At 34.2% G+C, this 14,088-nt stretch overlaps 1 protein-coding gene across 1 annotated transcript; it reads left to right on the top strand.

Moving 5' to 3' along the window:
• The first annotated feature begins 387 nt into the window (after nucleotides 1-387).
• LOC106716681 lies at nucleotides 388-13,901 on the top strand. Its single transcript, XM_045683630.1, has 12 exons — nucleotides 388-777; nucleotides 1,946-2,654; nucleotides 5,787-5,942; nucleotides 6,259-6,376; nucleotides 6,648-6,836; nucleotides 7,505-7,645; nucleotides 7,735-7,871; nucleotides 8,441-8,580; nucleotides 9,492-9,642; nucleotides 10,990-11,129; nucleotides 11,634-11,732; nucleotides 12,671-13,901. Exons 1-12 carry the CDS (start codon nucleotides 570-572, stop codon nucleotides 13,870-13,872), a joined length of 3,390 nt encoding a protein of 1,129 aa, XP_045539586.1. The 5' UTR covers nucleotides 388-569; the 3' UTR covers nucleotides 13,873-13,901.
• Nucleotides 13,902-14,088: the final 187 nt, after the last annotated feature.

The raw sequence follows: 14,088 nt of genomic DNA on the forward strand, positions 1-14,088 counted from the left end.
TGCTATTATGGGCTTTGACCATTTGACCAAAGCCTGATATGACAAAACACTTCATTTTAAGTTTTCTTTCAATTATTTGTTAAAGCGACCTCTACTTTCAATAATGCACAAAAAATATACATTGACGTGACATCTGAAGGCTGTTTTATATTATGTGTCAACAGAGTGCGCTGCCTATACAAGATTTTATTTATTTTTTTATTTCTTGCAAATTTTATAATTAAAATATAAGAGTACCTATTTGGAGGTTTTTTTTCCAATTAATATTTTTGATGAAATTTAACACAAATTCAATTTTTGTTTCACTGGCTGTATCAAATGTTACCAGTGACTTACATCGCGATGTAATGTAACAACACTTTCACAAAAAACTCAACTCAACAAAAAAGTATTAGGCAGCCAAGTAAATGGCGTCTCAAGTTGTTTTTTATGCGAATTCTATGTGTTTCTCTTTTACTGTGTCGTTTTAAATGTACACGGCGACCGTAACAGTTATTTAGATATACGTGTTATAATTTAATTGAAAAACATTGTTTACTTCGTCGACGTTTCATTCTTTCTATGAAACAATGGCGTCGAATGAACATTTGGAATCCCACGTAAAACTCAGTGAAAATCGTAGTTTATCTGAAGATAATTGTAACTCAAGTAGTGCTGGAGACGCCGGTGAAGGTGTTAAGCGGCGTAGAGTCACTCATGATTATAAGAAACTGTGTAAACTGGGATACGATCCAAGTATGTCAACTGAATCCACACACGCATCTATTGATTCTAAAGGTAAGAATACTTAGACAGTATTATTACTAAGCACAATAATACCCTTCCATCATACTATATACTTGATTTCGAGTCATCTGGCCTTTGAAACATTTTGGTGGGAAAATAGTTAACCTATCAAATTCTATGTTACATCACAGCACTGGAGGTCATAATTGTTTATAAACACATGCAGAATTGAAATGGAATTATAATTATTTAATTTACATTCAAATTTGTTGTTAATAAATAATAAATAACTACACGAATACTATTGTCCTATTTTCGATTGCAACAGTACATGACCTTGTCTTATGCACTCACTTTCTATTTGTCATACTAGTTTAAATAAAAATCTTAAAATTGTATTATTTAAACAACTTAAAATGTTCTAGAATCTTTCATCACTAAGAAACTAGAAATTTATAAACCTCTTTGAAACTTATTTTGTTCTACACTTTTACTAAAGTTTCTTGGAGTTATAGATAGTAAGTAATCATTAATGTATTAACATTTCACACAATCCAGTGTTGTATTTAAGGTCCCTTCAGATTTATCATAGTAGAAAACATGGATATTCTATCCCAGAGTTTTGAAAATTATAATTTAATTTTCCTGATTTGTTAAGAAAAAAATTGTGTACCTATATGAGTGTTCATTTTTTAAACACTTATAAAAAGGCATATTTTTCTTCACCACATTGTCTATGTAAAAACAAAAAACTGTATGTGGCATCATGTTGCCATCTGAATAGACATCTGAAATTGCAGGAAACGCACAGAAAGAGAATAATTTCCCTTCCTCTATCAAATCCTTCCCCTTTCCATCCTAAACTCACAAGAAAAGGGTAAGAAGGGAAAGAGGTATAAAATTCCACTTCATGCATTTCTTTAGTGTGGTTGTGGTATTGCACCGGATGAGTCGACCCATTCACGTAACAGATATTGTTGCAGTCTACAACTGTGACAGAAAATTTTCTCTGTAAAAACTGTCTAATTTTAAAATAATTTAAAATAAGTGATAGAGCATATTCTCTCTCCTATTTTACGACATTAGAGTAAAAACTGTTAAATACACAACTCCGTCATCCTTAATCTTCACAATTCAGCAACAACTTTGTCCCTCAAATTAATCTCACGTAAATATGCAATATAAAATAGTACATAACAGTTTTTCTTGTTTATTCCAGGTAAAAAACGTAAGCGCAGCAAAGATTCCCAAGAAGTATGTGTCTGGGGAGAGAACTCTAAACCTCCGAAAATGAGCAAAATATGGCCAGTATTTGATTCTGGAGGATATGGAGATGCTGCTATGTTAACACTACATGTTGTGCAGAAATCACCAAATATTGTCAATCCGCTGTTATTTCATCAAGATAAAGACCACAGCTTACTAGATATAAATCAAACACCATTTAAAGAAGACTGGTTTGGTGGCATCAACGCATCATTGATGCAAACAAGATTGGAACATACTATTCCACGTGACGATGTCACCAAACGAATCTTTTCCTCAGTCTCCCGTCAGTTGAAGATAATCAATGCACACTTCCAGACGTCCATGCCAAGATACAAGTACCCCAGAGTGACCAGGTCAAACATACTCCTAGAACATACTAACCCAAGAAGACCAGCCACACACTTCAGTTTAGCACTTAGAGCAATCAAGTTCCAGCCGACGCCGAGAAGGGAACTACCATGTTACGGGAACTTGGAATTACCATTGAAGATCAAACCAGAGAAAGGCTCGTCCTCACAAGTGTTCCCTGCTATTTGTACTGGTATTAAAATGGATCCAGATAAAGTTAAAAGTGAAGTGATAGTGAAAGTTGAACATGATAAAGTGAAAAAAGATAGAGAAAGAGAGAAAGTGAAGGAAAAAGATAGAGATAAAGACAGGTGAGTTTGGAAATATTAAGTTATTAAGACTTTTCCACTGCTTGCCTCACTTTTAGTTCATTATCACTCAACTGACTCATGAGGTGGAGTAAGTTTTTTGTTATATCAAAAGGCGGCAAACGACCACCTGAATTTGCCGAAATAGCGAGAAATGCGTTGCTTCTACGTTGATTTAAGGTAAGCAACGCATTTGTAGATCTCTCCTCGATATTTCGACGAATCTAGGTTGCCGTTTGGTTGTTTACCACCTTTTGATATAAATAATATGCAATATTTCCACTTCATATTCGTCCCCTTCCCATCTTTTCCTCATAAAAAGAGAACTAAAATTGGGAAGAGAAAGAGGACTAAAATGAGGCCTCTGGCACATGTAGAAGGTATGTGAGTTTCTAAGTTTGTAGGAGCCTATAGCATAAACAATTCCTACGGCTTTTTGATTATCATATTTGGTCACTTTTTTTAACCACATTCAGATTTATTCAGTAGTATGAGTTAACTAAATTCAGGAACTTCCTTAGTGACCAATTAATAACAATGTATCGTATTTAGAAGAAGTGGGACACTATTGTTTTTGGACAAAAATGTGTTTGGATTTCATATTTTATCCGAATAAAGGTTTTTCCCTACCTAGTTGATTTTAAAAAGTACCTTGTAAATAATGTTTCCAAAGACTTGTGATCTTTAACTTTAAAACTGGTTATGACAAGTACAACATTATTGTAAATGTCAACAATGTAACTGTTTTAGTATAATAATAGCTTATAACTCTGTCTGCGAGGAAAAAAACATAATTATTTTGTTCAGACTATGTTCCATGTCTTTGCCGAATTTCAGCGAGATCTCTTTACCTGAGATATGCAATAACAAACATGTATCCAATCATGTAACTTAATTTTTGTATTTATAATATTAGTAAGATGTACCAAATTAATCATCAGGGTAGGCACAGTATGTCTGAATTTACCCCCTTCTTACGCATATCCTCTTTCACACAATCCATCCATACTTTCTTTGGTCTTACTCTACCTTTATAGCCATCCACATTCAATCTCATTAATTTTGCACCAAGTTAATATTACTAGTATAATTGAAATACGAATAAAAGAATCTATGCTTTGGCACAGCTTTAAAATTGACAATTAATACATAGGAAGTTGTTTATTCTTTATTTTATTTATGTATTTTTGATACATTTAAAAAAAACTTTGATCATACGTTCTTGATGGATTATTTTAATTAATTTATCTACTGAGATATTAATTTATGCATCCAATTTGATAGGTTAAATCTAGAATTTGAGACATAAAAAAAGTAACCATGAATTTCCACACACAAAATACTTAACAAATACAGTCATTCCTATATTTCTTGAAAAAACTGTCACAACAATATTCTAACAATACAAAATATAGTATTTTTTAAAACTATGTCTAAATAAAGTACAAATATAGATAATGGTACCATTATTTCTGATAACAATTTTAATTTTACCCGTTTTAAGTTTTATACAAACGACGCTAATACTAAACAAGTCTATTAAACACTTCACTGACCTATCACAAAACATTGTGTTTTCCTCCTTTATTTAGAAGTACATATGAGTCACTTCCTTTCTGAATTTCCCAATAGGATAATCCATTTAAATAAATACTAGCTGTCGCCCGCGACTCCGTCCGCGCGCAGTTAAAAGAAAATGGGGGGGGGGGGTTATGAAAAATAGATGTTGGCCGATTCTCAGACCTACTGAATATGCTCACAAAATTTCATGAGAATCGATCGGTCAAGCCGTTTCGGAGGAGTACGGTGACGAAAAATGTGACATGAGAATTTTATATATTAGATATACATACATCTTACATGCAACTATGAACATTTCAAGCAAGATACTATTTTTCTGTTTGAGATATAAAAATACTCCAGCATAGTACTTATCTGATCAAGGTAGTTATTATCTTTTCAATTAATAATTTTGTTAATTTTTAAGTACTAGGCTTAGCCTATCTTAATATTATGAATCATTGTTCATCGTTAATCTAAATCTTTTTCTTGGTAAACTTTGCCTGCTGAAAATTGGTACAAAGATAGTTTAGTCTGTGCCAGCTTAGTTGAGCTGGCTCAACAAATTGCCAACAAAAAATGTATTTTTCTTTCTTTCTTTCAATGACAATTATTGTTGACATAACAATTTTTATTTCATCATCAGCCTGAGTTAGTTCACTCCTGCATGTAGGCCTTCTTCATCGATTGCCGGTCCTGTGCCGCCCACATCCAGTGCACTTCCGAATTTTTATTTAAACAAGAACAATTTTTATTTAAATAACATCAAAACATTTCTAATGTATCTATAACCAGCTTTTACCCGCGACTCCGTCCGCGCGGAATAAAAAATAGAAAACGGGGTAAAAATTATCCTATGTCCATTTCCTGGTTCTAAGCTACCTGTCCACCAATTTTCAGTCAAATTGATTCAGCCGTTCTTGAGTTATAAATAGTGTAACTAACATGACTTTCTTTTATATATATATATAGATTTGCAAGTTTGGCTACTTTTTACCAGGGTAAATATTCAAATGTTTGTCAAATTATTTGATACAATGCAGCGTTGGCTTTCCAATAATTTGATCATACAAAAATATTTATCAATAATGTATTAAAGTGTACTTTACTTAAATAAAATTTGCTTATAAATGACTCAGTTAATAAAAAAACATAGTTAACCATGGTACATATAAAAGCAATTTGTCCGTATGATGTCATACAGCTTATGGGGCGCGGCGACTGATAAACTCTATTGAATGGATTTGTATTACATCTATATGTTTTACGAAACAATATGAATATGATACAAGGATCAACTAAGCTGGGAATGTTATAAAGCTAGCAATAGCTTATTGATTGATTTAAATCTTAAGAATGTAAGTTGGGAACTTTTTTCGTCTTAGTCTTTGTATTTGAACCCTTTTGATAATTGAGTTGTATACATATAGTACTAATCTACGCACAAAAGGTCCAAGCAGTCTCATAATATTTACCAAACAAAACTCTTTGATACTATCTTATATATATATAAAAAAAAAGTCGTGTTAGTTACACTATGATAACATCCCCTGTATGTAATATTTGTATTTTCAGATCCCATTCTTCGCGTCACTCGTCGTGCCAACAGTGTCGGAGACGCGCTCGAGTCAAGCGGTGCTCCATCGGTGTACAATGTCGCCGGGAGAGGTCAGCACCAGTCTGGGGACCTAGGGCTCCATGTGTGGATATCAAGGGACTTAAATATCAAAGGTGAACCATCATTACAGTTACCATTACAAATTATCTAAAAAATAAACCTAAAAATCTCAATTCTAGTCCTTTCCTTCCCACTCTTTTCGGACTGTTGGTAAGAATAGGCAGTATAGAAAGAGTAAAGGATAAATATGGAAATATATTTTTACAATCTATCTACTCTCTGTGCCAAAAAAAGTAACTATCCCAACTAATTCATTCACATGATGCAGATGATGGATAGAGGTTACCTAGAATTGCTCATTGTCAACCATTTTAATATAAAAATTAGAGTGTTAAATTAATTCCTTGTTATTTTTTTTGTGTGTTGCAGGTTAATGCGTGTGGAAACTCATCCGAATGGCGGCGCTAGTGTCGTCTACTTGTACCAACATGATATTGACATGTTGAGCGAACATCAGCAGGAATCATTAGCAAAGGAGTTTCTTAAGGTAAAATATAACTAAAAACTATGACTTCATAATATTTTTAGTTAATTTCATTTATTTGTAAGTAATTGTTCCATTTCTTATCATGAGTATGGTATTGGAGACCTAATTCTAGTATCCTTTCCCTTCTCACCCTTATTTAACAAAGAATGGGTAAGAAGAGAAAGTGAATGTGACAGGGGATCCACTATTCATACAGGAAAGGTTAAAGGGGTAGATAATCCCTGACTTCTTTTAGCGATACTAAGTAGCTAAATCTCTCCTACCCTTACAGTTAGTATTCTCGGAGGATAGCGGGGGTTGGGCTCAGTTTGTGTGCGGTGTGGTGCGGGGTGCAGCTGGCCGCTTGCCCTGTCTGCTGCAGTACCTCGCTGAGAGACATCCCTCACTCACTGTTAAAGCGGGCGTTCTAGCTCGAGCATCAGATATAGAGACCACCACAATTAGCAGATATTATCAGCAGGTTAGTCGTTAGTTTCTAATTTACCTAGGAATATTGTAGATTCGACAAATTCAATTCTGAATCAAAAAGGTGATAGTAGTGCCCGCCAGTCCTAGATTCTTTTTGGTTGCCCAGAAATTGTTTTCAAAATATGTATTTTGTGAATAAAAAAAAGGTCTCTTTTGTTATTCAAGATTATGTTCTAAATATATCTGTGCCAAATTTCATTAAAATGTGTTAAACCGCTGCGGAGTCGTCAAGTAAATATTTGAATCAAATGTATCCTACGGGAATCACACATTTCTTGAATCAAAGCCTAAGTGTTCTTCAATATCCATTGAGACGTTGTAGAGATATCTTCCAACAAGCATCCTTCCAACTATCCATCTAAACAATCGCATTTATAATATTAGTAAGATTGTAAGTGATGCAGTGAAAATAGCAGATAGTCAGGTATTGAGGAGATAGTTTGCAGCAGGGATCCCCTAACTATTTTCAAAAGTGTCCCCCTTTTCCAAAATGAACTGTTACCTCAGACCCTCATGGCAAATTACTTACTTTTAAGATCTATTATTATTATTTTTTATTCTGACTTAGGTCAATAGAAGACAGAGTGAGAATTAGCAATGCTTTAAGTTCGATATCGACCCCTTTGGGAATCCTTGGTCTATATGTTGTTTTTGTTGTAGGTGCAGCAGACGTACGCGGCGGGCACATTCCGGTGTGGGCCACTGCACCAGATATCTCTGGTGGGCACAGTGCATGAGGAGGTCGGAGGTTACTTCCCCGATATGCTGGCTATGCTCGCGGAGTGCCCTTATCTTAAACTGGTCAGTAACACAACAAACAGTATATAGATAGTAAAGATGAAAATAGATAGAAAATTTTGATTTAATTTATTTTTCTTCCTAATATCTAGACAATGCCTTGGGGTCCGATGGCTGCAGTGGAGATGGAGCCCCAGGAGTCCAATGATGGTCCTATTTTGTGGATCAGGCCCGGAGAGCAACTTGTGCCCACAGCGGAGCTCGGCAAGAGCCCTATCAAGAAGAGAAGGTACCAACAATCTAATCTCTTAGAAATTAAATTCCTAACCTTTATAGAGGTGTTAAATTGGCATCTAGACCTAGCAAATACGCCGTACTTTAAGACTTTAAATATTCTAGCAAAATTTTATCAAATTCTGTTGAAAAATTATGTGGCCGATAACATTCAAAGTAATAACGAAAAAAAAAACATGCATGAACATATATTTGCGTTGATTATAAAGATTTTTTTTAATCCTTGTCTGTCTGTGTGTTCGCAAGTCTGTATTTGTTCCTTGAAATCTTGAGACATTGTCTGAAAAAGCTGATGTATGCCAAATCAAGGGCCAACAGCTATCACATTAACTTACTTCTTACCATCTTTCTAAATCCTTATAAATTTGAATGTCTAAATGGATGGATGGATGTTTGGAGGTATCTCCAGAACGCCTCAACAGATTTGAATGAAATTTAGTATGGATATAGAACATAGTCTGGAAGAACACATAGCCTATTAATTAGAACTAAGTTTTTTTTTAATGCCACGCGGACGGAGTCGCGTGCAACAGCTAGCTATAATTATATATTTGTATTCAACAGGACTGGTATAAACGAGCTCCGCAATTTACAATATTTGCCGCGTTGGAGCGAAGCGCGCGAGTTTTTATTTGAAGACAGGACGCGTGCGCACGCAGATCATGTCGGACATGGATTGGATAGAATCACTACTGCTGCTGTCGGTATGTATACTTCTCTTAAAGTCTCTTTGTGGTTATTGTTCTTCAGTTCACTATCTATCCATCTGAGTTTTCTATCTAAATGAGCTTTTTTAGGGTTGCATGAGTTGGTTTTCTATCTAAATGAGCTTTTTAGGGTTGCATGAGTTGGTTTTCTATCTAAATGAGCTTTTTTAAGGGTTACATGAGTTGGTTTTCTATCTAAATGAGCTTTTTTTAGGGTTGCATGAGTTGGTTTTCTATCTAAATGAGCTTTTTTTAAGGGTGGTATGAGTTGGGTTTCTATCTAAATGAGCTTTTTTAGGGTTGAATGAGTTGGTTTTCTATCCAAATGAGCTTTTTAAAGGTTGCTTGATTTGGTTTTCTATCTAAATGAGCTTTTTTAGGGTTGAATGAGTTGGTTTTCTATCCAAATGAGCTTTTTAAAGGTTGCTTGATTTGGTTTTCTATCTAAATGAGCTTTTTAGGGTTGCATGAGTTGGTTTTCTATCTAAATGAGCTTTTTTAAGGGTTACATGAGTTGGTTTTCTATCTAAATGAGCTTTTTTTAGGGTTGCATGAGTTGGTTTTCTATCTAAATGAGCTTTTTTAAGGGTTACATGAGTTGGTTTTCTATCTAAATGAGCTTTTTTTAGGGTTGCATGAGTTGGTTTTCTATCTAAATGAGCTTTTTTTAAGGGTGGTATGAGTTGGGTTTCTATCTAAATGAGCTTTTTTAGGGTTGAATGAGTTGGTTTTCTATCCAAATGAGCTTTTTAAAGGTTGCTTGATTTGGTTTTCTATCTAAATGAGCTTTAGGGTTGCTTAAAGTATTTGGGCATCTTACTTTCTTTCATCTATTAAAAATGGCCATTTGAATCTCGTTATATGAAAAGATATATACGATTCTATCCGTCGTATCTTTTTTTTTGCAGGAGTTTTGAAAGCGATCCATTGCGGTGATGAAGGTGACCGAGGTCGCATCACCAAGGATGTGGTGGCTTTCCATGCTGCAGACTTCAACAAGCTGGTGCAGCTGCTTCAGCTGGATCTTTACGAGCCTCCGATATCACAATGTGTTACATGGTGAGAAGAAAACTAACATTCTAAAAGTAGATTTACATTGCGCTATAAAAGCATTATTATAACAATTATAACACTAAGGGGTAGGCAGAGACTCTGAACATCCATTTTGTGCGGTTCTGTCTTACTTTTTTCGTCTCTTCTATATATTTATACAGTATACAAATATTGTATACTGTATTTAGTGGACATGACACTGTTTAATTTGTCTAAATAAGCGAGAGTCCAAGGTATGACACCGTACACATTATAGAAACTAGCCTAGCCTAGACTAGCCTAAACTAGCAATTAAAGCCTATTTGATAAAAAATATTTACACTCCGTTGAAACCATAGAGTTATCATTTTTAATGTTTTAGACATGAATAATCGAATTGTAATAATTAATTAATAAACAAAATACATACATACATTTTTGAAATTTGACACATTTGTTCAGATGGTGATATCTTACATTGATGATGACACACTGTGGTGTTATATACTAACAAATACGAAAACTTGGTAGTTTTGGAATACATACGTATTTCTATCTAATAACCTTCTTTTATTGAAGTCGGTTAAAAATCATTTCATTTCAGCAAAAGACGATATTTTAACATACGAGAAATATACAGCCTTTTTGGACATTTTTATAAAATATATTTCTTTTTTGTTGACATTTATTTTATATCTTGTACATCTAATATATAAAATTCTCGTGTCACAGTTTTCGTCACTGTACTCCTCCGAAACGGCTTGACCGATTCTCATGAAATTTTGTGAGCATATTCAGTAGGTCTGAGAATCGGCCAACATCTATTTTTCATTTTTTTTTTAACTGCGCGCGGACGGAGTCGCGGGCGACAGCTAGTTTTTATATAACTTTATCTTGTTCCTGTTTTTTTATATTAAATTTCATAGTGAAAAATATATATCAGTTTCCGCCACATTCAATTAACACACGACACGCATTACTTAGGGTCCTGTTAGGTTCACTTAGGTGGCTCGTCTGTGAGTGTGTTTACTTGTACGTGTGTGTGACTCACTTGTAGAGATTTCTCACTTATCCAGGTTCGACTGTACTATGAAATAAACATCATATTTCCATCTATAATGTTACTAGCTGTCGCCCGCGACTCCGTCCGCGCGCAGTTAAAAAAAAATGGGGGGGGGTTATGAAAAATAGATGTTGTCCGATTCTCAGACCTACTGAATATGCTCACAAAATTTCATGAGAATCGGTCAAGCCGTTTCGGAGGAGTACAGGACGAAAACTGTGACACGAGAATTTTATATATTAGATATAACCTTTTTACAGCTGTTTGTATTTAAAAAAATCTATCAATAATTTGTCTGTCTGTATGATAAGGTTGGAGGAGGCGAAGTTGAACCAGTTGCGTCGCGAAGGTGTGCGATACTCTCGTCTCCCACTCTGCTCTGACGACGTCTACTTCCTGCCTCGTAATATCATACACCAGTTCCGTACAGTCTCCGCTGTCACATCAGTCGGTGAGATAAACATTATATAGATAGAAAATATCTAGTCCCCTTCCCGTATTATAATAATAAGGAAAGAGAAATATTCTTTTCCTGAAAATCTATTTTTCTTTTCTCATCACTCATTTAATTTATACTTTACTTAAATTTTGTTTTAATTTAAATTAACTTAACTTTACTTTTATTTTATATTTAAATTTTTTTTTTAATCCTACAGGTAAATTATTTTAAATAGTTTTATGGGACTTAGTTGTATTTCCAATAAATAAATAAATAAATTATAAATAAATATCGCTTGCAAAACGATAATTTATTATGTAGGTAACAGTCACTTAGCTGAAAATATCTAAAATAGCTAAAAAGACATAGACAAGACATAGTCCTTCTATGTAATGGTTGAACTAGTGTACTAAAAACATAATCATTGAGTGGTTGCATTACAATAAATAGACTGATGGAATATCTACACTAAGGGTTCCCTTAGTGATCAAAAACTAAAACTATAATTATTTTCAGCATGGCATTTACGATTGAAACAGTACTATCCGTCTTCTGAGGCGTCTTCTCCAGCTGAGGAACGTCCTGCAGCAGATCCTGTACCTCAAATCAATACTGGTAAATAACTAATTTAATTATAAACGTAATTATATGAGTATATTTTGTTTTCTTGTGTAGTTTACTTAACTCCTAACTATTCTAATATTGTTTAATGCCCATGTGTTGCCATCTAACGATGTTTCTAGTTAAATCACTGAGCTGGGTCCTCGCGATACAGGCTGAGCCTAGTGCGAGGGTCCTGGATAATTCACTGTATTTTTGGATGTCAATAAATAATTTTTCATTTTTTTTTTTCATTTTTCAAACTTACATTTTGTCGATAAAAAATATCATACGTAAAACGTAAATTTCATATCCCTTTTTTAAGAAAATAACGTGAAATTTGACATAGTTAAAGTTGATAAGTAAATAAAATAACTTGTTTTACACTATGGGTAGGAACTCATCATTAACTTGCCCTTATACCTATGTAGGGTCGGCACAGTATGTACTCCTCCATACATCTCTATCAGCCGTCATTGAATTTACCCCCTTCTTACGTATATCCTCTTTCACACAGTCCATCCATACTTTCTTTGGTCTTCATTCTATCTCATTACTTTTTTGTTTATATGATTATCATCCCTCCGCATAACATGTCCAAACCACGCTAACCTTCTGCTCTTCAATTTCTTGATAGCTATGGGCAGGAACTGGTGTCCAAATTATCTATATATATAAAAGAAAGTCGTGTTAGTTACTCTATTTATAACTCAAGATCTGTCGAACTGATTTAGCTGAAAATTGATGGGGAGGTAGCTTAGAACTAGGAGACGGACATAGGAACTTTTTTATCTTGTGTGCATTTTTTATTCCGCGCGGACGGAGTCGCGGGTAAAAGCTAGTTAAATATAATTGTTGATTATAAATTATGGTCGAATTTCAACTATTCGATCGCTATTTGTAATTTCATTGTGTGAAATTAACATTAAATTAGTTTATATTTATGTTTACAGAACCTAAAAAATCATCAGCAACGAAGCACAAAAGTGGAGTTATAGAAATGAGAGCATTAAGTGCTAAATATAAAGAGAAACCAACATTAAAACTGACAGACAGAAAGAGTACAGAAGTACAAACTAACAAACATGTAGAAGATAAGAAGGAAAAGAAGAGTGAGTCAAGACATGAGAGATCTGACAGATCAGAACAGAAGACATCGCATAGACATAGAGATAGTGATAAACATAGGTCAGATAAATCGGAGAAAACAGAAAAAGTTGAAGTTAAAACTGACAAAGATGTTAAGGCAGCTGAAAAATCTGAAACTAAAACAACCAAATCTGAAATTAAGACAGAGAAAGTTGAAGTTTCAGATAAAACTTCGAAACAGATCGATAAATTAGATGTAACATTACCTGATAAGGTAGTAGTTAAACTAGAAAATCGATTAAGTGATAAAGTGGACAGTAAATGTTCAGACAGTTTAGTTAATAAATCAGAGAAATCAATCGAAAAGATTGATACAGTAATTGATAAGTCTGAAAGTAAGGATAAATCAAATGTCAAATTAGATAAAACCGAGAATAGGTTATCAGATAAATGTGACAAAATAAAATCTCAACCAGATACAGAAAAGACAGAAAAAATAGATAAAAGTGATAAAACAACAGAAAAGTCAGAAAGTAGGCTGTCAGATAAAACAGACAGCAAATTGTCTGAAAAGACAGATAGAACATCAGACAAACCTGAGAAGTCGGATAGTAGAACATCTGAGAAATCTGACAAATCGGATAGAACATCTGAAAAATCAGATAAGGTAGAAAGTAGATTGTCAGATAAATCTGACAAGTCAGATAGTAGATTTTTGGATAAATCTGACAAATTAGAAAGTAAATCATCTGATAAATCAGAAAGCAGATCATTAGACAAAGAAGAAAGTAAAACAGACAAAATAGACAGAAGTGAAAAACTTGATACAAAGAATAAATCTGATAGAGAAAGCAGGTCGAGCAAATCGGAACACAAAAGACATTCATCATCAAGATCTCACCGATCACATCGAGACCACAAGGACCGTTCACACAAAGACCACAAGAGAGACCACAGGAGTGATGACAGAAAGTGTTCGGACAGACATCGAGAGAGAGACAGTAAAGTTGAAGCTAAGCTTCTAAGTGCAAAGCTGCAAGAGATTGTGCATCGACCTCCCGATTAGTGCTAAGTGTAGATTAAGTGCAGGATAACTTAGTGTTTCGTGCGAGTGAGCGGCAAAGAATTATGGACATTGGTAAGTCAATTTGTAATATCAAAGCCTTATCGGCTTCTGTAGATTGACTATTAAAGAGTATAAAGGTATAAAAAATTTTGTACAGTCAGCTGCATAAATATGTATACATTTACGAGGGCCCAGAAATTTGTATACATTCAAAAG

This window comes from Papilio machaon, chromosome 23 (assembly GCF_912999745.1).
Source record: "Papilio machaon chromosome 23, ilPapMach1.1, whole genome shotgun sequence".
Taxonomy (NCBI): Eukaryota; Metazoa; Arthropoda; class Insecta; order Lepidoptera; family Papilionidae; genus Papilio; species Papilio machaon.

Coding starts and splice junctions, on each gene's coding strand:
- LOC106716681 (XM_045683630.1), top strand. CDS start 570: ATGGCGTCGAATGAACATTTGGAATCCCACGTAAAACTCAGTGAAAAT. Junction 8,581..9,491: donor AATCACTACTGCTGCTGTCG/GTATGTATACTT, acceptor TTTTTTTTGCAG/GAGTTTTGAAAGCGATCCAT. Junction 9,643..10,989: donor ATATCACAATGTGTTACATG/GTGAGAAGAAAA, acceptor CTGTATGATAAG/GTTGGAGGAGGCGAAGTTGA.